General features: G+C 57.3%; 1 protein-coding gene and 2 long non-coding RNA genes across 3 annotated transcripts in view; 2 read left to right on the forward strand and 1 right to left on the reverse strand.

Annotated features, from left to right (window-relative positions):
* LOC147583412 (uncharacterized) overlaps positions 1-13,121 on the reverse strand; it is a 380,385-nt gene extending 367,264 nt beyond the window's left edge. Inside the window, exon 1 of the long non-coding RNA XR_015248188.1 lies at positions 12,857-13,121. This is a non-coding gene — a long non-coding RNA (uncharacterized LOC147583412). The remainder of the gene's footprint in view (positions 1-12,856) is intronic.
* Positions 1-23,540, forward strand: part of LOC147583421 (uncharacterized) — a 192,158-nt gene that overhangs the window by 99,355 nt on the left and 69,263 nt on the right. The gene's annotated exons all lie outside the window — the stretch shown is intronic.
* Positions 15,854-17,136, forward strand: LOC147583425 (tubulin polymerization-promoting protein-like). Its single transcript, XM_086680475.1, has 3 exons — positions 15,854-15,896; positions 16,318-16,487; positions 16,657-17,136. Exons 1-3 carry the CDS (start codon positions 15,854-15,856, stop codon positions 16,849-16,851), a joined length of 408 nt encoding a protein of 135 aa, XP_086536601.1. The 3' UTR covers positions 16,852-17,136.

Consider the following 23,540-nt stretch of genomic DNA (forward strand, 5'->3'; position numbering starts at 1 on the left):
TCATGACCTGAGCCCAAACCAAGAATCAGACGCTTAACCCACTGAACCCCCCAGGCACCCCAGGGCTTCTGGCTTTATGGCGAACTTTTCACCACAAGATAATTAGTGCTCTCATGAAAATGTAATTTCATTGCATCCTGGATCCATACAAAGTGAGAAAATCCTCACAACACTGGAGAACAAAAGTGAGCTGATAGGTAGGTGGTCCAGGGCCAGGGGCTCCTTTGAAACCAGGCCTTGATCCAGAAGCCAGGAACAGAGCTGGGGGCAAGGATCCAGGATGAATCCAGTCTCAGGCAAAAATAAACTGAGCTAACCTGGCCCAAGTTAAGAAGCTAGATTTTCAGAGCTTGAGATCAGTCCAGATAAGCTCACAACCAAAGATCACAAACCATCACACATGAGAGAGCCAAGAAACAGTAAAAGAGAATTCAGACCCCCAGAAACCTCAAGGACTAGAAATATGGGATATTAAGGAGGATGCACAAGATATTTTAATGTTGGGGCGCATGGGTGGCTCAGTCGGTTGGGCGACTGACTGCGGCTCAGGTCACGATCTCACAGCTCATGAGTTCGAGCCCCACATCGGGCTCTGTGCTGACAGCTCGGAGCCTGGAGTCTGCTTCAGATTCTGTGTGTCTGTCTCTGCCCCTCCCCTGCTAACGCTCTCTGTCTTCCAGGACTCACAAAACACGTGCCAGTGGCTTCTTGTCCAGCCAGCTGCACAGGTGAGGAGATCTACACCTCGACCTCCTGTACGGAAGCATGGGTCACCGGAGACACTCTGACCTTAAGGACAGCCAGAGGAAAGACCCCAACAGAGGAAAAGCAGACAGACAGCGACATTCTGGCTGTAAGGACAGAGGGAGGAAACAACTTCCACAAAGCATAACAGAAAATAGCTGTCGACCTGGAGTCACATACCCAGAAGTGCTACACGTAGGAAAAAGTAAAAACACATTTGTAGATGACAGAGAACTGTGCTTACTTCCACCAAACACATAGTGCTGTGACTGGAGAAGGCAGAAAGGAGAGAAGTGTGCGAAGCAAACATGGACAGGAGGCACGGGGAACAGGTGCGACATTCACCCTGACCCTCTCGTGCTTCCTGTCGGCTCACCAGGTTTTCACAGAGTAAAGACACAGATTTGGACGACACAAGTAACGAGCCTGATTCACGGGATGGCTGCGGACCCCAGGCTCACTTGTTGGGAGGTGTGTGTTCTCCCGGGGCTCGTGGACCTTTTCTAGAAACGGAGCTTGGGCTGCCCTGCCTCACCTCAGCACACTTCACCCAGGGACCCTCGGCGTGCCGCCCCCTCTGTTCCTCTGCCCCTTCACACTGTGCCGGTCTCGCGGCTGTTCCTGTCCCTTCCTGCTCACTGCCAGCAGCGTTCCCCTTGTGGTCCTTATGGTTGGGGAGCATCCAGCCTCTTGCGTCTGTGGGTTATAGTTTACGTCAAACTTGGAAACATTTGGCCGTTATTTTTCTAACACCTTTTCTGCACCCTTGTCCCAAGTATTCTCTCTGCTTTTGGGGGGACCCCAATTAAGCACACAGTAGGCTGCCTAAAGCTGTCCCACAGATCACTGACGATCCGGGTTTTCTAATTCTCTTCTTCCTGTTTCACTTTGGGTAGCTTCTGTTACTACATTTGTTCCGTGCCTAATCTGCCGTTGGCCTGTCCAGGGTATTTTCCATGTCACACACTGTAGTTTTTCAGTCCTGCTAATTCAGTCTGTGGCGCTGCTGTGACTCCCATGTCTCAACTTAACTTTCAGGCCCTGTGGAATGCAGTTAGCTGTGCTGATACCTCGTATCAGTCCTGGGTCAGTCCCAGATGACTGGTCTTGTCACATGGATCTGATTTTCCTGCTGGTTTGCACCCCTGGTAGTGCTACATGGAATCATTATGTTCACCTTTTGGGGTGCTGAGTATTCCTGTATTTTCATGAATATTCTTGAAATTTATTCCGAAATGCAGTTAAAGAGTTTGATCTTTGTGTCTTGGTTGGGGCTAATGGTCCCCCACTAAGTTGTCTCCTTCCCCTGTTGCCTCAGTCGGCACTCCACGGATGCTGAGCCTTGAGCTCGGCCTCCGCACTTGCTGCACACGCTGGCCAGACCCAGCTGCATTCTCACAGGGCTCCTGCGGGGCTCTGGGTCCATCTTTGAGTTCTGTCACCCTGCATGGCGCTTGGAGGCTACTACCCAGGCACTTGCTGGGGACCCTGCCACTCAGGGGTCCTGTGCTTTGCTGCCTTTGCTCCATGTGAGAGAGCACACCTAATTCCTGTGACTGTGCCTCATCTGGACGCGAAAAACTGTAACAATGGGACAGATGGTACGTGCTGTTGCACAAAGGCCCATTTTCCTCTGCAAAAGCAGAAAATGCAATCATGGAAGCAGAGTCTGCTGGACCTTAAAAGGCTCAGCTGCTGTGTCCCCAGGAGGTGGAGAGGCACTGGGATGAACCCGATCCCGGAACTCTCGAGGGGAGCACTGTGTCAGAGCAGAGGGCATGGCTGCGCTAACCAGGAGGTGCGCACGCGGTCCTGTGCATGGAACGCTGCAGAGGAACTCTTGCTTAGATTAACTGGGGGCAGATCTGGACCGTACTAAGGGACAGATTTTGTTACCATGTGGAGGCTTCCTGGGAGGCTGTGGCACCTCTCTGTCCCACGGCTGCCTTCTGACAGGTTTTCATGCACATGTGGGAGCAGCTCCTTGAAGGGCTTGGATCTCAGTGGTGGCAGATTTTTTCTGTTTTCATCACCCGATAACTTGGTGGTGGACCGCGTCCTCCCAGAGGGGCAGCCAGAGAGCCACCTTGTTCACACTCCTCCTCTGGTGCACACTCCAGGCCCAGTTTTATGATTGCAAGGATAAATTCATAAGCTAAAACAAGTTTTGGGCTTCCTGGGTGGCTCAGTCAGTTGAGCATCCAACTGTTAATTTTGGCTCAGGTCATGATGTCACAATTCATGAGATCGAGCCCCGCATCAGGCTCTGCGCTGACGGTGCGGGGCCTGCTTGGGATTCTCTGTCTCCACACCCCCCCCCCCCCGCCCCTTCCCACCTCTCTCTCTCTCTCTCAAACTAAATACATTTGCATTTAAAAATAAAGATGAAAAAGCAAGTTTCTGAAGTAAGCATCACACGCACGGGCTGTGGGCGCCAGCCCTGCCCTATGCCTCTGTGTGTCCTTGTGTCAACTACCCAACCTCTCTGAGTCCCAAGAGTTGCCTGGCAGCAGGACTGCAGTCAGGGTTGTGTGTGCTGAGGACCCCAAGGAGGACCCTGAGCTCTGTTCAATACGCTGTTGCCATCTTGGGGGTGCTACTAATTTTTGCACAAGGGGCCCCAAGTTTGAATTCTGACCAGGCCCCGTATGTATAGCTGGCCTTGACAGTGATGCTGTCTCCACCCTCCAGAAGCAGGGCGCCAGCCAGCCTGAAATGTGGGGGCAGGACCTCCGTGGGCCGTGACTCTGCCCATCTGGCCCTGAGGGCTCCCCCAGCGCCCTGCCCTGAGGGTGTCCACATCTCCCGAGGCCTTGCCTCTCCTTCCCAGGGAAAATGCTCCTTGGACATTTATGCTCCTGAAACCTGGTGCCCACCTCCGTTGGCAGATTACCCTGTGTCTATGTCAGAGCTCTAACAGGTCTTGCAAAATGGATTCAACGGTCACCTTTGGCCGATACGACAGTGGGAACATAGTGTGCAATGTTTTTCTTTCTTCCTCTTGCATCATTAGTAGTGATGTCCAGGAGAAAGCAGTGCTCAGGCCTGAGTGGGATGCAGCGAAGACGCTGTCCAGCTCCGACCTGAACAAACAGAACCCTGAGTCTCAACGAATAGACCTCTAGACGGTCGCCCATCTTCTACCAGTTTGTAGCAGAAGTAGAAACTAGAGGGTTGAAAGGAGGCATGTGGAACCCAGGACCTCTGTGGGGCTGGGGTGGGGCTGGGGTGGGGCTGAGCCCCTAGGGCTGCCTGTCCCTGGCTCCCAAAATGTCAGGAAAAGCACGTCCTCCCCACCGTGGCCTAGTGGTCTGCGGCAGAGCCTGCACCATAGCCCCCTCTCTGGTTCGTGAGCTGCCTGTGCAGGCTCTGAGCAGGCTGGAATCTCTGAGGTGAGCCCCAAAGCTGCATCCCACCTGCAGAGTCTGGCACTTGTGATTCATGGGGCTCTGAGAGCAGGGCAGAGTCTGGAGGGGGTGTATGTGTGTGTGTGGCGGGGGGGGGGAGGGTCTCTGCAGCTGGGAGAGTTAAGGACAGAGCCTGGGTGGGGGCGGGGGTCTGGTGCCAGATGGACCAAGGACAGAGATGGGTGGGCATGTGGGTGGGGGTTCTGCAGCCAGGAGGGGAGGGCAGAACCTGGGATAGTGGTTCCTTGGCGAGGTCCAAGGGAGCCACAGCAATGAAACTGGAAGAAGGGTCACACCCCGCCCCCCGACCGGCCTTCTCTTCTGGAGGGTGTCCTGCAGGACAGACAGGGAGACCCTTACCCCAAGCCCCAGCACTAAGCAAGTGGGGCCAGCCTGGAGAGGAAGGGCAGCAGGCCTCAGCCAGAAAAGAGCAGGAGACATTGGAAGATTTCCGGATCTGCGTGCGCAGGTAGGCAGGACTGGCCCACCTCGAGCGCAGGAAGAAAAGGGTCTCCTGGCTGCGCTGGGAATGCAGCCGCGGCTTGTCCCTGGGAGGGCGGCCCTGGCTGCACCGGGGCCCAGCATGGCCTGACCGCACCCAGGCGCGGCTGCACGTTCCGGCTGCTCCCAATCTCCGGGACGAGGCCCATTCCCCACCTGCCCTCCCTGCGCCCCCTCCGTGAGTTCCCAGCCAGCACCCCAGACCCCGACCCCACTCCACATTGCGCCTCCTCGTTGGCCTGAGTCTCCGCGGAGAGGCCAGCGCCCCGCCGTCCCCCCGCCCCTCCCCGGAGGCCCGTCCGCTCGCCCGGGCCCCGACGGGCCTCGCCCGTCCGCCCTAGCCCACCGCCCAGGGCTCGCCTCCTTTGCGGGGTTCCCACGCCCCTGCGCCGCGCCGGCCTTGTAAGGCAGAGCCGCACTGCCACCTGCCTCCGTGCACCCCGCGAGTTCCCCGGGCCAGGAGGGGCCAGGAGTGTGGCAGGGCCGGGGGCGGGCCAATGAGCGCGTGTGGCGTGGCGGGCCAATGAGCGCGCGGTGCAGAGCTGGCGAGCCCCCGGCGGCGGGGGTGCGGGAGCTCACCGGACACCCGGTCGCCCGCGGCCAGTCGCGGAGGCGCTCGCTGCAGTGGCCGTATCTCCGAGGTAAGAGTCCGCAGAGCTCGGTCCGGGGCGCTGGACGCAGGACCACCCACTCCGCCCGGGCCCGCCGCGCCTGCCACCTGCGCCCGCCACGCCCCCTTCTGGCTGCGGCCCCCTGCGTCCCTGCGACCCCATCCCAGGCCCTGGGCTGCCCGGAGGTCCGTGCTGCGCGCTGAGGCCCCCGGGGACTGCGTCGGGGGCGTGGGTCCGGGGACGCGAGGGGCGCGAGCGGGGGCGACCGCGCCGCCAGGGACAGGTGGTTGGTGCGTGGGCCCCGGATGAGGCGCTGAGGCCTGTCTGGGCGGCAGCGCTTCACGCGACGAAGCCGCGCCCCCCTCCCCCCCGCCCCACTCCCGGCAGCCCCTTTCCCCGCGGCCGCCGCCGCCGCCGCCGCCTCCCCAAGTCCCGCTATGCGGACGCCCGGGCCTGGGGTGGTCGCCGCCGGCAAGACCGAAGGGAATTAGGGCTTAGAGGGTGTGTAATGAAGCCAGTGCCCTGCAGCCCCAATTCCGGGAGACCCGGGGCCACGCAGAGAGCCCAGAGTGAGCTTGGTCCCTCCACAAAGACCGCGACGCCCCCTCGGGGTCCTAGGCCCCTCTCTGGTCATATTTGCTTCACCATTATCATGCCAGGTGACAGTGTCTGCCGCTCACTGTGCGACTCCAGCAGCCTCCACGGAGGGTGACACATTCACTTATCGCCTGTGAGCACAGAACCTGGCAGTCAGGATGAAGAGATCCGCTGCCAGTAGGTTTGTTCCCACACCTCTGGGGAGCAGTGCCCCACCTGTGCAGCAGGACCAGAGAAACCCTTTATTCTGCGGTTTCAGTTACACAAATGCAGCCTTGAAATGAGCTGGGGAGAAAATCCATTCCTGCCACTCTGCTCATGACTATTTCGACAGGCGTTTGGTGTCTCTGAAGATGAGACACCGTTTAGGGTAAGCTGACAGTGTGGCCATCTATCTGCGTATTTAGTGGTTAATTTACCTGGCATTTTTTGGATACGGGCAGGGTCTCGGCAGGGTCTCGGGGACGCTGGATAAAGGACCCAGCTCCCATGTCCTACTCTGCAGGCCTGTCCTGACTCCCCATGGCCAGCCTCTCACGGAGGACCCAATGGAGGTGGGGGGTGGGGGGTGGGGGGAGCTCTGTACAATCCAGGGCAGCCCCGCACTCCTAGGAGGTGATTGGTAAAGGCCAACCTGGATCCTGAGTGCCCTTGGGACCACAGAGGCTTGGAGTGATGGGGAGAGAGCTTGGAACAAGCAGGAAATGGGGGTGGGGCAGCGAGACAGCGGCTTGACTGATGCCTTAATTAAGCTGGATTCTGTGACCCTGTCTCTGGTACCAGCCACTCTTCCCATCACATGGTCCAAATCACAGGGCTCCTCGAGGGTTCTGGGGGGAGGGGTGCTGGTGAATTTGTCTGCAAATTGCCTGCAGTAGGAGGGTATGTGCATTCTCCTGGCGGAAGGGTCTGCCGCTTTCCTGATTTCCAGAGGGTTCCATGAGTCAGAAAGGTACCATAACTTAAGTGCTACATTAGAAAATCCCTCTCCGTGAGTACGGAAGGATGAAGTGATGGAGATCATGGGAAGCTCTCTTGGCTGTATTCTTATCTCCCTGGTGCTGTTTGGCTCCTCTTCCCGAATCCTTTGAAGTCTCAGTAAATAACTGTTGTAAAAGTGTATACAAGGTTATAAATACTCATGGTGGAAAATGTGTAAATCACAGGAGAATTTAAAGAAAATTAAATCACTCATCACTGCTTGAGGATGCAGAGAAGGCTTTTAGCAGCCAGACGGTCCTCAGGGCCGCAGAGTGCTCCAGGCAGGAGAGACTGAGAATGAAAAGCTCCTCTGGGAGAGGCTGTGCTGCCTGGAAGCCAGGCCTATTTATAGCTGGTGATGTTGCTGGTGAGGCAGGAGGAGCATGTCTGGGGATCTTGGGACCACAAGGCAAGGGCCCTGCTGCACCTTGAAGTGTCAGGTCCTCTCTGGGCTCAGCGTGGCTCCAGCTGGAGGGCGGTGGGGGCGGGGCGATGTGCCCCTGAGCCCAGAGACCCTGGACCTGGCAGACACTTGCCTGTGTGTAAGCAGCAGCCTTACCTCAAGGGGGTGGGGGGATGGAGCGCACCTGCACCTGGGGCTCAGACGTGGTCTCCAGCCTTTCTGGGTGAGGACAGAGCCCTGGTGTCTGCCCTCAGCAGTGCGTCTTCAGGGGGACCCTTTGCAGCAGCGGAGAGTGCGGGGTGCGGGGTTGGCCCTGCTGGGGCCTCGGGTGAGGGTGCGGCCCTGTGTGAGCCCCAGGAGCGGCCTGTGGGGGGGGGGGGCTGCTCCTCCCTCCTCCCCACCTCTCATCTGATGTGGGGTGTCAGTCTGCTTCCAAGCTCCTTATTCCCTGGAACTGTGCAATTTCACAGGACGGCCGTCAGCCGGGAGGTGTAATTTAGCGTTCAAACACAGGACCTTCTTGGTGAAGAGTCTAAAGTCTTGCATAGAGTTGTAAGGCAGTGACAGTTTTCTGTCTTCCCCGCCTTCGCCCCCAGCCCTCGCTTCTCTCAGCAGGGGGACCTGCCAGCCGGTCCTGGGAGGAGCACTTTCACACCGACTTTTTCTTCTTTTTAATGAGGTTTGTGGTGAGGAATGACGGATTCTTACCTTTGCTCAAGCCTAGATGTTAAAACCACCTGGAGCCTTTTCCACTCCTCCTGCTGCCTCTGTGGTGGGGCGCACCCATGTGTCCCCAGCGTATGTCCCTGTGTGTCCCAACGTGTCCCTGCATGTCTCCAGCATGTCCCCAGGGTGCCTGTGTCTCTGGTTCTCTTGGCATAAGTGCAGTGCCCCCGCGTGGGCTCCGTGTGACCTCCGGCCCTGAGCCACGTTTCCCCAGATCTCTCCCTGTCACACCTGTGTGACTGCATGTCTGCTGAGCACCTGCCAGGTGGGAAGCCCCACCGCACTGGGGACAATACCCAGCAGCCGGTGCCCCCGGGTGACCTCGTGCAGTCCCCACATGCCCCGCTGTCTCACCTGCACAGGAGGGCGGGGGGGGGGGGGGAGGGGCGCCAGGTGGGCAGGGTGTGGGGCGTGCGGTGCAGGTGTGGGTCTGGGCCCAGAACCGACGTTAAGTCAGGTTAAGTCAGGTGCTCCTCGAGTGTGCCTGCGGCCCTGCGTCACAAGCTGTCTGTAGAAAGCCCACCCACACCCTCCTTCTCCATCCAGGTGTACGCACTTCGTGTACTCACTGACCCTCGACCCCGCTCCCGTCATTTAATACCGTAGGACAGACTGTCCCCAAACCAGGGCTTTAAGACAGTGACCCCATTTGCTTTTGCTCATGACTCTGCCACCCAGCAGGGCTTGGCACGGACAGTGGTCCCCACCCCCTGACCTCGGCTAGGGGTTTGCTGGCCAGACAGGACCACCCAAGGCTGCCCTGCTTAGTTGAGTCTGGGTTGAGTGGCTGGCACGAGGCTCCCGTCTCTGTGTGGGGTCTCTCCAGAACGTTTGCCTGTCCCCTGAGGGAACAGGGGAGCCTGGTTCTTTGTCATTTGGCTGTGTCCCATGGTCCGGCCAGCTGGAAGGGCCCCTGGCTTGAGGGGCAGGAGCTGGTGGGTGGGAGATGCTCTCGGGTGGCCCCCTTCTCGGTGCTTCAGAGGACCAGTTGTGGCAGCCCCTGGGGCCCCTGGCCCTGTGCCCCTCGGCCTTTGACGGCCCCTGGCCTGCTCCCTCAGGACTCGCTGCACCCTTTCTCTGGCAGCAGGTCGCACGTCTGTGGGTGGATGGCCCCCTCGGCCGCGCGGCCTGCTGTGCCCTGGTTCTGATTCCTGCTGCTTGGTCAGTTGTCCCCCGCGTCCTCGGGGTCTGAGGCTCCATTCTCCTGACACCCTGCAGGCCCTGCCGCACTGGGCCTTCCACCCTGGCAGGGGCCCCTGCCTGCTTCTCTGGACTTGCTGCCTTTTTCTCATTGAGTTGTAGGGTCCTTTGCAGGTTCTGGAGACAAGCCCATATTTGTATCTTCTCCTACCCCGTGGCTTCCCTTTTCTCTCCATCGGTGATATTTTTGATGAACAGAAGTTCTTGATTTCAGCCTGGTGCCATCCTAGTATTGTTTCCTTTAAGGGCAGTGATTTTTGAGGCTTGTGCAGTGGATCTTTCTCTATCCCCAGGACGTCAGATACCCTCAGCCCTCACCTTCGTGAGGATTTTGCCTTTCCTACTTCAGTCCTCAGAGCGCCTGAAGGGTGGTGTCGATGCCCCGTCTCCCCTGCGTCTGCCATTTACTGAAAATATGCTCCTCCCTTTTTTCCGCAGGGCCACCTTGTCACACACGTGTGCACATGTGTTTGGGCTCTGGCGTCCCTCCCATTGTTGATTCTGTCCCATTGGTGCTGTCTTTGCTTCCAGACCTTTCTCTCGAGTCTCCATGCCCGTGGAGCAAATCTTGTCCTTTTAAAATCACTGTGTATTCACAGCCCTTCTCCCACGTATGTCAGCTCAGTGCATCTGGATACTAGACACAAAAGTTGTCGGAGTTTTTATCCAGATTAAGTTAAGACTGGCTGAATTTAGGGACAGCTGACATCTTTCTGTATGTAGATTCCAACCCATGTTCATAACGTCATCATTTAGGCCTTTCGTTTCCTTCAGTGGCCGAGTTTTCTGTGTTGACTGTGCGTCCTCTGTGAGCGGTGTTCCTAGGAACTTGTGTTTCTTCATATTTTAAATGTTGCATTTCTAAATGCTTTTTACTGTGCGTCTTTGCTGTTATGCAGAAATGAAATGGCCTTTTGTGTGTTGACCACGTATCCAGAAACACCACTAGACTCACTTAGTGATGCTAATAATCGTCCTGGGATCCCTTTGGGTTTGGTGTGTGCACAACCCTAGAAACTGCAGATGATGAGTTTTTTTCCCTAACAATTTTTATATCTTCATTTCCTTTTCTTGCCTTACTGTACTGACATGGGGAATACAGTAGTTGCCCAACTTGCCTGGTTCTCAATCCCACTTGCAACACAGTGTGTCCCGTGCAGATTCCACTGCACCCAGAGGGGCTGGCACTGTGCCTTTAGCGGAAGAGGTTAAGGCAAGAACCCAGAACAAGATCCTGCCTTTCGTGGGCGGGCACTTCTGGGAGCCGAGGGGCTTGGCGGGGCGAGCAGCCCCCACACAGGCCTGCGCAAATAGGGAATTCTCCCTGCACGCAAATAGGGAATTCTCCAGGGAACGCTATAGGTTCCAAGGCTTCAGGACACTCCAGCCCTGTTATTTAGCAAAGAATATCTGCCTCTTCTGGGTTTGTGGCTGCAGGGTGTCCCCAAGGAGGACACTGGTTCCCCCTGTTTCAGGAGCCTGGACTCACACCGCACCCCAGCAGCACGGGGAGGCCAGCGCAGGACACCTGGGTGCCAGCTTGGCAGGACCTGGCTCATTCAAGGACACCAACATGGAGTTTCAGGAGTCAGGACAGAGCCTGGGAGTGTGCTGGGGGACTTGGGGTCACACTGGTGGGCTCTCCCCCCTCTCAGAGCGGGGGCCCAGGGGCAGGTGGGCAGGAGGAGGGGCTGGCATTTCTCAGAGAGGGTCTCTGGGAGGCTGCTCACCTCCAGGCCAGAGGTTCCCAGGGAGATGGGGCCATTGGAGGGGCTCATGCAGCCCCCAGGAAGAAGGACAGAAGCCAGCACCATGTGGAGGACTGGGGGACGGGGGTCTGGGTGAGCTCTGGCTTCCCTGTGGCCTGTCCAGATTCCCAGACACATGTGTCCTGCCGGCCCCCACCTTGCCCCACTCTGCACACCATCCCTGGTCTCCGATTCTAGTGTAAGTGCAGCTCTTCCACAGAGCCTGCGCACAGACACCTGGTCCTGCTCACAGACACACCTGGCTCTGTTCACAGACACACCTGGTCATGCTCACAGACACACCTGCTTCTGTTGCAGGAACATCACTAACAGGGAATTCCAGTGTTCCTGGTCAGCAATTCTGTGTGCTGATGTCCATGTGGCAGCTGACAGTGGTCTGTCGGGGTCTGTCCTGTGTCACCTTTTCTGTAAGTTTTGCCTTAGGCAGTCGAGGCTTAAGGAGGTTGTTTAAAAAAATTTCTTGCAGCTCCACACCGGGTCTCGATTGAACGCTATTGTTACCAAGACAGAGCCTTCTGGCACCCTCTCCGCCCCGAGGGGCAGACCTCGGTGGGTCTGAAATACGAATTAATCCAGACTCTGTGTGCTATCCAGCACAAATAGCACCCTGACAGCCCCATGGGGGGAGCCTGGACGACAGCGTCCCCTCAGTTCGGCCTGTGTGCTCGCGTGGGGTGCAGGTGGAGGGCCCGGCCTGAGGGGGGCAGAGGGCCGCCTCCTGGCCCATGCATGTGCCTGTTTTGGGGTTGCTGCGTGTTCAGAGTGAGGGACCATGTTTCCTGCAACATGATGCTGGTGTCTGGGTCTCAGGTTAGGAAGAAGCACCTTGGTGGGGCTCCCTGGGGCCTGTTGGCCACTGACCGGCTCCATTCTTGCCACACACCCTGTGGCCCCAGCCAGGATGTGGCCACGGCCCGGACATGGTGGGATTTGTCCGAGGCAGGAAGCGGGAATAACAGAGCTGAGCCTTCTCCACAGAACACAGTCCAGATGCTGCCCGCCGCCGGTCCAGCACGATTGTGGGGCGGGGGCATCCACGGGAGGTCCGGGTGAGGTTGGCAGGGCTCCGTGCGTGCGGACACATCCCAGAGACACCAGGGACAGGGGCTCCCCTGTGCTGGGTCTGCCCAGGGCCCACACTCTCCAGGCAGGGGGCAAGTGAGCGTGGGCATTTGGGGTCAGTGGCGGGGTCAGGATGGCCATGTGGCTGAGGCCTTCTCTGTGGGGGCCCTCTCCTGGCCTGAGGCCATGCAGGGCCTCCACGGTGGGCAGCCTGGTGTGTCTGGAATTGGGGAGTTGCTGACACTTGGCCCCTTGCTGGGTTGATATGGATGCTGGGTCTTAGCACACCTTTTGTCCTTTTAAGGTGACTTTCACTCAGAAATGGTTTCAGTGACCTCAGTGGGTCTGTTTCATAGCCCATCCCCTGCCATAGCCACGATGGCAATTAGAGGTGCAGGTTGTGGGCAGGGGATGGTGGCTGGAGCCCCCAGGGACCCCACCCCTGCCCCTCACAGGGCAAGCCCAGCCCCAGGCACCTGCATGAAGCAAGCATGCTAGGGTGGCTTTTTCGTACTTGGCCGGGAAGAGTTGGGGCCACAGCTGCCCCTTCAGGCAGGTCAGGGCCTCCCTGCGGCCCCTACAGCCCCACAGCATCATGGTTGTGCCCAGGCCCTGATAGGCGGGTGGATCAGCAGCAATGGGGAGCCCTGGGTAGGAGCAGGGCAGCCACTGTCTGCCAGGAAGGTCTGGCTTCAATTGGTCCTCCTTTTTTTGTTGTTTATTTTTTTTAAGAGAGAGGGCGAGAGCAAGCGAACGCAGGGGAGGGGCAGAGAGAGAGGACAGAGGGTCGGTAGCAGGCTCTGAGCTGTCAGCACAGACCCGAAGCCAGGCTTCGGGTACCGTTGAGACCATGACCTGAGCTAAAGTCAGACACTTGACGGACAGAGCCCCCCAGGCGTCCCACCGGCGGTCCTCCTTGGGCACAGCGTGCAGTTGGAGCTGCTGGTCTGGCCTGGGAACTGCCCCAGGTCAGGTATGATGTGAGGGCATCACCGCTACATCATAGCCACAATGACAGCTCCCCCAGGAGCCCCCCACTCCTGCCAGCCCAAAGGAATTCCCCACAGGCCCCTCCTTCTCACTGAGCCTCATCAGGGCCTTAAGTGGCCCCTTGACACCCCACTTCCTGCCTGCACTGGCATCCTGGTCAGCCAGGGTGCCCTCTGAACAGGTCACCCATGGCCCTGGCTTTGCTGTGGGGCGGGGCATGGGGGGCCAGTAGCTTCCTCCCACATGAATGCCAAGTTGTCCGTGATGACCCAGCATGCTGCCTGCCACCTCTTGGAGAGGTGTCCCTGGGAGTGCCATCGGTCTTGAATCATGGAGGTGCTGGTACATTTTGGCCCGAAGCCCGGGAGCCTTCCTGCTGTTGGCCCTGTTTCTGGAGGGCTGCCCGGGCCCCCGCCAGCCCCAGTGTCCCCAGGTGACCTTTGGCACTGGCAGGGTTTAGCCCCCTGCCCGCCCTGAGTTGGGTCTGGAGGCCTGGGGGACACAAGGCTTGGGAAGCAAAGTGAAACCCCAGCTCACGGGGCCTTGTGTGTGATCAGTGACCCCATTACTGCTGGGCGGGCCTGCAGGCAGGGCACTGGCCAGCTAGGCCTGGAGCTGGGAGAGGGGGTTTCAGTGTGGGGACACCCTCCAGTTCTGTGGACTCTGGAGAACAGGCTCACTCTGTGTCCAGAGAGCAGTGTAATGTGATCAGTGTCTCTGGGGAAGAGACGGGCATTGTCATTCTAGAACTTGCTGTGCGTTGCTCTCTGCAGCAGGGTGCCGGGTCCCCTGGGGAGAACTCCCTGATGGGCAATCACGCTGGGGACACTTGGGGACACCTGGCCCAGCCAGGTGGAGTGGAAGAATCGGCCTTAGGCCCGTGTCCACCAGCTCTAAATGTGGCCCTCTGATGGGAGCCCCCGTCAGCCTTTCCCCCCACCCCCAGCTCAAGTGACTCCCACTGGTGGCGCCTGGTGGCGCGGTGTCCAGAGAGGGCTGCGTGCTCCGACGGCCAGTCCCGGGGCTGGCCGTCGGGCCTGGCATCCACATGCCACCCGGGCAGGGCGTGAATAGGAGACAGGAGTGCCTTTGACGGCCCAGGACAAACAAACAGGGCCTTGGCCAGGCAGCAGGGCAGGGATCTCCGTGTGGGGCGGCTGCCTGTGAGAACCTTGCTGCCGAGGAAGGTTTCCCCAGAGGCTTGGTGGGGGGTCGAGGCCAACTGCTGTTGGGGCAGAGCCCACTGCCCACCACTGGGTCTGAAGAAGCCCTGCACCCACCAGGTCACCAGCCCCTGCTGTGCGGTCGTGGTCGGGACCAGCACCCGAGGACAGAAGGGGCATTTGTGTTCTGAGTGCAGGCCCCATGGGGGCTCAGGCTTCCCAGCCCCGATCCCTGACTGTGGGCTGTGTCCCGTGTGTTCCGACGGGCATGTCAAGTGCCTCTGAGTCCCTGCGTGTGGTGTCCATCTGTTCACTGCTGAAGGACACCTGACTACGTGGTTTACGTGGGACTGCGGTGCATCTGTCCTGTGTCGAGCCCAGACTTGGGGTCTCAGAGCCGTAACTGCCAAACCGCCTCCCCGGGTGGATGCCACGTCGGAGTGCCCAGCTGACCACATCCTCCCAGTGTGGCCATTTCACTGGCTTCAGCCACGCTGGCCTTCCGGTCTGGTAGGACTCACCATGTGGGGTGGCGCTTTGTGTGCTCTGCGCTGGCCACCCAGGGGTCTTCCTGGACAGTGTCTGGTTCGGGTATTTTGCCCCGTTTTCTATGTGGGATTCTCCCTGTTGTTAAGTTTGAAAAGCTTTCTCTTTCAGGTGTCTTTTTGCACGTGTTTTCTCCCCATCTGTGGCTCATTTTGTATTCCTCAAAACAGCATCTTTTCAAGGGCATGGTGTTTTAAATTTCGGTGCATTCCAATTCCTTGTTTCTTTTATGGACTTTTTTGGTGTTGTTTCTAAGAAATCTTTGCTTCACCCAAGATCACAAAGTTTTTTCTCTTAGGTATTCTTCCAGAAGTTTATAGTTCTAGGTTTTGTGCTGAACTTAGGACGATGGCCCATTTTGAGTGAGTCTCTGTAGGCACTTCGAGGCACAGTGCAGGGCTGGGTCCCCGCTGTACCAGCACCAGCTGTTTAGAGACGGCCCTTTCTCTGCTGGGCTGCCTTTCTTTGCTCTTCCGTGGAAACCCTCGTGTGGGTCTGTCCCTGTGCCTTCGTGGTTATTGTGGCTGTTCTGGGCCATCTGCTCGTGGACATCTGCAGGGCCGTCCCACTCAGGCCTCTGCACCCACAGGGTGTCCCTGAATGGCAGGGAGCCGCCCCCACAGCACCTCTTGTTCTAAAACCCTGACAACTCACTCCATGGATTAGCAGGAGAGATCCAGTCAAAGTGGTAAAAATGTTTTTTTAGTAAAAATTATAAAAAGTGCACAGTTTAGAATCTTCCTGAAATTTTGTGAGTGGCCTGCAGCAAGGAATGAATAGGGCTGCATCTGCCCCTAGCCACCTTGTACCCCTTAGGCAGGTGGCTTTCAGGTGGGGGCAGTGGGGGTCCTGGGAGGAGGGACAGGCCCTGGGACCACTTTGCTGGGCGTATTGGTGAGGCCACCGCCTGACCCCGTCCCTGTATGATGACAGGGACGTCGGGCCACGGTGGCCCCAGGCAGGACTCGGCCTCTGTGTGGTTCAGATGGGACGAGCTTCTTGACCTGACTTTTTCCCTCCTTCTCTGAGTGGACGCCACACACGCCCCATTTTAGAACCAGACAACAGCTTTGTTTTAATGTCCAGTTGTTCATAAAGGATATGGTTCCTTTAAGCTTTTTTCCAAGACAGTTTATATTTGCTGCCGTTGCCCATGGCTGGCGACCGACTGTTGGGCATAAACAGTGCACGCCAGGGTGAGGGAGGGGCATATTCTGTATTTTAATGTTAGACTTGATTTCTGCTGTGGGAGAGAGGTGGGGGTTCCCCAAGGCCACTGGGCCCCCACCAGGTTCCTGGGTAGGGATCCCCTGATGTCACTGGTCCCTGGGTGGGGGGAGGGTTACCCCTATGTCACTGGGTGCCCAGACAGGGGCAGGGGTCCCCCGATGTCACCAGGTCCCTGGGAGGTAGTCTCCCGATGTCATCAGGTCCCTGGGCAGGGCCAGGGTTTCCCCAATGTCACCTGGTCCCTGGGCAGGGGTCTCCTGATGCCACCAGGTCCCTGGGAAGGGGTCCCCTGACATCACCTGGTCCCCGGATGTCAGCAGGTTCTGGGGGCACTACTTGGTGGGGCTGTGAGTTATGGAGGGGAGTGGCCCTGGCCCAGGCCCTGAGTGCTCTCCTCCGTCAGAGGGAAATCCTGCTGGACCATCACATTCGAGCAGTTCAAGGAGGCGCTTGAAGAGCTCTCCAAGAAGAGATTCAAAGACAAGAGCAGCGAGGGGGCCGTCCGCGAGGTGCACAGGCTCATTGAGGGCAAGGCCCCCATCATCTCAGGGGTGATGGTGAGCATGGCTAGCAGGGACTCCCTGGAGGGCAGCAGCCCATGGGGTCTGGGGTGGTACAGGGGACGTGTTACTCCCTGGGGGTGTGCCGACCCAGCAGCTGACGGCCTCACGTGCTCACTTGGCCCCTTGTGCTCACATGGGCATGCCCCATTCTCTCCCTCTACAGAAGGCCATCTCGTCGCCCACTGTGTCCCGGCTCATGGACACGACCAAGTTCACGGGCTCCCACAAGGAACGCTTCGACCCATCAGGCAAGGGCAAAGGCAAGGTGGGCCGTGTGGACCTGGTGGATGAGTCAGGCTACGTACCGGGCTATAAGCACCCGGGCACCTATGACCAGAAGGTGCAGGGTGGCAAGTAGCCAGCCCAGGAGCAGCCCTTCCCGCTGGGGCCCGTGCCACCTCACACTTCATTACATTCCCTTGCTCCCTGGGGAAGAACTCAAGGCTGGGGCCCCGGGGGACCGTGGGGGTGGCAGTCAGGCCTCCCCCTGCTTGGGGCCTGGCATGCTTCTCTCTGACCCCCAAGTGAGGCCCCGAAATCACTGACCATTTCTAACACACCTGCCGCACACCTGTGCTGGCCGACAACAAATGGCCTTTTTCAGAGCGTCTCCTGGGACCAGACCACACTAACTACCTGGCTTAGAGGCGAAAAGTCCATTTTAAAGGGGCCGGTGGGCCACAAGGGGTGAGTGGGACAGACCCTGTCAGAAGCTGGCCCCCTGCTGACCTGCAAACCCCTCCCTGGAACCTCGAGGGCAGCACAAGCTAACGCACTAACCAGCAGCACCAAGAAGACAGAAGTGAGCTGCTAACAGGACATCATGAAGGTGTGGGGAGGTGGGACAGGTGCTTGCATGTGCACACACACTCACACATACCCACATGTGTGTGCTTGCACACACGCACATGCTCACACACACACACGCACACACGTTGTGGAGCCGGAGGAAGGTGAGCCAGTGGAAGGGGCTCCTCAGTGGACCAGAGGAACACGATCTGAAGTTGTCAAAATGGAAACCAAGGACAAGACCGTTCACTTTATTGTGTTTTTCTAAGAATAAACTGGAAATGTATTTGTTCCCAGAATGGGTCAGCGAAGACGGAATACCATTTCTGCCCCTTTCTCTCCTGCCGTTTGTGTCTCTAGGCCAGGAGACCCTGCTGGCTAAGGCTTCCCGTGCAGTCGCTTTGCTGGCATGATGGTGTCTTCTGTCCAGGGCCCCACTCTGCACTCAGGGCCTCCGGGCTGTGGGTCCCCATGGCTGCTCCCTGTTCACTGGCACGTGGCACAGATCTCAGTGGTTCAGTCTCTGCATGAGTCTTCCCTAACCTCTCCCAACCCCTGCAAATGCAGAAAACCACACAAGAGAGGCAGGCCCACAAAGGGCCCCGAGGCCAGCAGCATTTGTTGGCATTTGGTTTCTCCATGAGGCTGGATAGGGGAGCCAAGCATTGGGACTCTTGTCACAGTGGCTTCATGGGGACATGTCCCCTTGCAGAAGTGCCACCAAGCCTGGCGAGTGACTGGTGGGGCCGTGTGGTCCTGGCGCTGGTCTTGGGAAAAGCCCATGGGAGCCTCAGGGAAATGCTTCTTGGAGCCTGTCCACCCTGGCCACTATTCTGTGTCCGTGGCAGCTGGCTGGTTGGGGGCACTCCCTGGCGCACAGCACAGGCGGTTGAAATAAAGACCAGCACCGGGGTGGCACACGCACCCGCCTCCCTGTGCCCAAAGGGCATGCTGGTCGTCGCTAGAGCTAGGGATGGTCCCTTGTCTGTGCGGTGGGGCTCGGGGCTCGAGCTCCCATCCAGCATGGCCCCTCTGAAGGGATGTGGTCCTCCCTCTCGCCCCCACAGTGGGGCCTCGCCAGCAGCTTCCTTCCGAGGTTCTGAGACTTCCCAGTGCGTAAAATCTGAGATGGTTGCAGGCCTTGAGTCACCTGTGCTCACTGCTGTCTCTAGTTTCTACCTTGGCGATCCTGAGCTGCCCGGCCATGCCTCTCCACCCCATGGTGGGGGAAGGTGGGGAAACCAAGGACTGAGTGCTGGAGGAGGGACAAGCAAGCAGGACACAGTATCCCCGGCTGGACTGCGGTGAGGATCTGGAGGCAAGGGGAGGACGTGGGAAATGTTGGAAGGCGACTCTGAACATGACAAATGTTTCTCAACAACGAGCAGCAGATCACAAACCAGACCTCCTCCCAGATCCTCTTGGGCACCATGTTGGGGAGCACCGTCTGAGGCGGTGGGGCTCCGCCTCCTGCCATTACCACCTGGGTCCCCCCTGTCACAGCCATGACACAGCGTGGACACTGGAGTCCAGCAGGACCTTGGCCCCCACAGTGTGCATGCCCCAGTGAGCCGAGGGACGAGGGTCCCCATGCCACAGCCTGTACCGGGAATGCACAGCCCCCCTTCCACCGGCCCTTCTCAGCCCCTCTCACCCCGAGGAGGCCATCTTCTGTGCCAGAGCGGGATCTCCAGGCAAAACAGCCTCCCCAGGACCACCCTGGGAGATTGGGGTCTAAGCAAGAGAAACCACACATCTGCCTGCCCATGGGGACCCCTGCTGTCATGCCCTTCCCCAGAGCAGGAGCCCTCTTCTTAGCGGAAGGCACCAGTGCCACAGTCTGGTGGAGCTGAGCTGCTCACTCGTGACCAGTGTTTCCCAATGCGCTCCTGACTCTTCTCACAGCACCTTCCCATGGGGTTTGTGAATGGGTCCCCTTGGCGGTCCACCCCGTCCCACAGCAGGGAGGTCCGGTTGGCCACACAGGGGCTACAGTCTCCCCTGCCTCCCCTGCCCAACCCCAAAGCCTCTTCAGATGGCACCTGTCCCCAGAGAAAGCCTGGACGTTCCCTCAGTCAGGAAGGAGGGGGAGGTGGCAAAGACTCCATCACGAGTCCTCAGTGCTCTCCATTCCATCAGCTTAAAATAATCTGCTAAACGTGTTGCCGCATGTGTGCGGCCCCCACACACAGAACATGTGCGCTCGCGCGCACACGCACGCACACCCGTGCTCCTCCATCGGCATCTGAACACTGAGAACACACGGGCAGGGTGTGTGTCTTTACTGCATGTTATATGTAATGCCAATTATCTTCTACTAACCATGGTTACCCAGAAATCCAGCGTCTATCTGTGAGTGAGAGACCGCACAGCACGAGGAGACAGGACACGTTCTGCCAGGGAGGGCAGGGCTGACAGCATCTGAGTGTCAGGAGAACTGGAGGAGGGTGCTTAACACTGATCACACCAGAACACTTATTTATTTCTATTTAACGTGATAGGATAGGCAGCTAGGTGGCGGTAACAGTCAGCTTTACCAAAGTGAAGTTCAAATCATGTAAGTTGAGGATGTTATCGCAGAAGATATATATTTATACCGGAGTATTTTCACACCTCTAGTGTCCCTAGTCCTGCGTTTGCGGCAGATGAAAATCACAGCCGATGCGAGAAGCCGGGGAACAGTGCGCGCAGGCGGCTCGCTGGCACCACTTCCTGTTGGTGTGGCTCTGCGTCTGTGTCCCTGTGCTCAGCGCTCAGGACATGCCACGGGCGTCCCGCTGGCTGCTCGGTGGACAGGGCCTGCGGCAGCGGGCTCATGCCCCCACCCCAGACTGCTTCTGTGAATAGTTTTTTGGCGCCCAGCTGTGCCCGTGTGCTCAGTCGGGCATGACGTATGGCCGGTTTTGCGCTATGTCGCCTGGTGGTGGTAGGAGGGGACACCTAAAATTTTCACCATCTGGCCCTTTACGGGAAAAGCATGTGCTGGCCCTGCCCTGGGGACCCAGCCCAGCTCTCTTCATACACAAGCGGCGGCTCCCCTGTCTTGCAGTCCATGCCACATGGGACGCCCTGTGGTCACCTGTTCCATGCAGGCCAGGTTGAAAATTCAGCTGTACTGTGAAGTTACCAATAGGCTAGAATGTCCTTAAAACACTGACCCTGAACAGCTCCCCTCCACTGATTGACTACTGAACACTGTGGAACGTGGTGGTTCAGGGTATGGCCTCTGTCCCTGGGCATGTGGAGGGCATGGCCCCAGGTGGGCTGGGCAGTGGCCACCCTGAGCTTCGAGAGGTTTTTTTTCTCTCCCTCTAGACTCTTGAAAACCCAAACCAAGCCAAACAGAAAGGAAACCCACACAACTTAAAAGAAACTTGAAAGGGATCATATACTACTAGTTTGTACTAAGTTTTTTTCAGGAAAGGGAAATAAATTTATATATATATGCAATATATTTTTACACTGTTTTGTTACCATTAGGGAGTCCTGAGTGTATCACTTTATCAGTGTGATAGTGAAGAGTAGAGTCGACGTCTTGGGTGTTCTGACTCAGAAAGGCACGTCTGCTGGCGTCTCAAAGCCGCACTCAACCAGGGATATGTATGGGATCGGGGTGGCCCTCCTCTCCCTCCCCAGAGCATGAGGCACTGTGTCCCCAGTCAGAACTGCTGTCAAGGCCTGACCTACAAACCTGTAGTGAAGCAGCTCGTGTCTGTCTGCATACTGCTCCTCCTGTGTTTGCTGTTAACATTGTGTGTCACCTTGGTAAAGTGATAAATAAAGGTGTTGAAATGTGGATCTGTTGTCCTCAAGGTGCACCACCTACACCAGCAGTCGCACACAGGCACTAACATCTAACATGGACGGTCTGTGGGAGGGGCTGTGGGAGGGATGGGAGCCACAGCTCACAGGGTCTCACGTCACCTCCCCGCAGGGAGGAAACTTTTGCTTCCTCATTTAGACAGGGTGACTCCTGGCCTGACCCCAAGCCACCTGCCTCGTAGTCCCAGGCTCCTTCCAATCTTGCCCTGGTGCAGCCCCCGGGTGGGGGCCCAGACATAGCGATGATGTCCTCGAGTAAGTACCAACATGAAATCCTCTGTGAAATAGTTTTCAAAACTGAAGATAAAGGCATTCATTCTAAGACTACAACAAGGAAAACTGCACCAGCAGACATTAAAAGTAAGTCTAATTGCAGCAAGAACATGACCACAGACAGAATGTCTGCAGGGAAGTGGCTCAAAAAATGGGCAGTAAGTAACCATACAAAAACCCTGTAAATAAATGATTTCTGTGGGAAAAAAATATTTCACTAAAATACTCGAACACTGGGGCGCCTGGGTGGCCCAGTCAGTTAAGTGTCCGACTCTTTATTTCAGCTCAGGTCATGATCCCACAGTTTGTGAGTTCTAGCCCAGAGTGAGCCTCTGTGCTGGGGGTGGAACCTACTTGGTTGGGATTCTCTCTCTCTCTCTCTCTCTCTCTCTCTCTCTGTCATTCTCTCTCAAAAACAAAACAAAACAAATCAAAAAAATACTAAAGCAAAAACCAAAAACCAAAAAACCCTTAAAAACCATCACATGGAAGCCAAAGGGTGCCCAGGGAGGTACATGCTCATGGCTCCTGTATGCTACCGGGGGAGCAGAAGCCCTGATTAGATGAACACCAGCTGTGATAATATGCCAGAAAGAACGCATAGCTTCCAAAACCAGCAGAGGTGAAAATGGCTACAGTATAGAAGGGGACAATCACAGAAGAAACAGAATACAAAACAAGAAGAAACAAAAGCGTATTGATTATGTCAGGCGATATGGCAAGAGAAAAGAGAGAAAAGCGATAAAGGTTTTAGAGCCGAATGCATCAGTAATTTCCATTAAAGATGGAAAGGAACAGAAGCTGTGGTGCAGGAGAGGAAGAGAGAACGCGGCGCCATGGACCAGCACGAACCACAGCCAGGGGGACGGGGTGGCCCCAGCACCGTGGGGAGGACGCAGGTGCGGACCAAGCCTCGCCGGCCCCGCCAGAGCCCCGCGGCTGGCCCTGGTGTTCTGCCTGCTCTGTCACCGGCCAGGGCCGCCCCGACGTGTCCTTGGCTTGAAAGCGGAAGTGGAGCTTGAGGTCGGGAGCAACCCGTGGCCATCGCTCACCCACGTCCCTTCCCTTCCCCGAATGGCAAGGACTTGCTTGAAGCAACCACCACCCCGACGGGTCTGCCTTAGGGACACAGCTCCAGATGCTGAGGCCATGGAAATGCCATTAAAAGACTGTTAGGCCAAAAACTTGGATAATTAGGCAATACAAGCAAATTCGAGATACAGCCCTTATGAGAACTCAGGAAGAAAGGGACAGCCTGCGCCATCCCAGGGCTTAGGCCGAGTAACTACTGGCAAAGTAGAAAAACCCCCAAACCTAGTGGCTGACACAGTGACATTCCTTTCTTATGCACACGGAGGCCAGCAGAGGTCAAGGAGGGCTCTCTGCCCCCAGGAGAGAAACAGGCCCGCTGGTCAGTGGCACTGCCGGCAAGGCTACGGAGGGGACGGTGGCCACACTGGTGGCCTGGCAGCTCTTCTCTGTCCCACTCAGAATGAACCACATGGCCCCATACCCGCTGCGGGGGGCTGGCGAATGGAGGGGTGGACGGTGCTCTGTGAGAAGGGGCTAAGGGAACTAAACCCGTGGCCAGAAGTCTCCCACAAAGAGCATTTCAGGCCCGACTGGCTTCCTCAGCAAGTTCCATCACACACTCAGGGAAGAGAGAGTTACAACCTGTCCTGAATTCTCCTAGAAAGCAGAGAAGGGTGCACAGCTGAACTTCTATCACGGGCATGGCGTGGCGGTGCGAACACTGAGGATAGCGGCACCTTAAGAGAGGACCGTAGGTGGCGTCACCATGGGGACAGGACTGGTTCCTGCCGCCGTCCCAGCCAACAACCACACCATGTGGTGCCGCATCAGCGGGGTCCTGGGACCAGACTCTAGCTACCGCTTCCTCTTCACGACAGCGGGGGCAGGCACTTATCACCCCTTTCTACAGATGAGGAAATGGAGACCCAGAGAATTCCAATAATTAAATGTCAGACATTAAGTGGGGTACCCAGAATACAAAATCCTAAACAAAATAGTAACCAAATCCAGAAGTATGTTTGCAAAGGAAAACCCATCATTACTAGGCTGTGCTTAACCCAGAAAATTTCGGTTGTTTTACGTTATCAAATTACCGAAATTAACCACATGAACAGAATAAAGGAGAAAAAC

Source organism: Puma concolor, chromosome A2, assembly GCF_028749965.1.
Source record: "Puma concolor isolate L17-30 chromosome A2, mPumCon1.1.hap2, whole genome shotgun sequence".
NCBI classification, from domain to species: domain Eukaryota; kingdom Metazoa; phylum Chordata; class Mammalia; order Carnivora; family Felidae; genus Puma; species Puma concolor.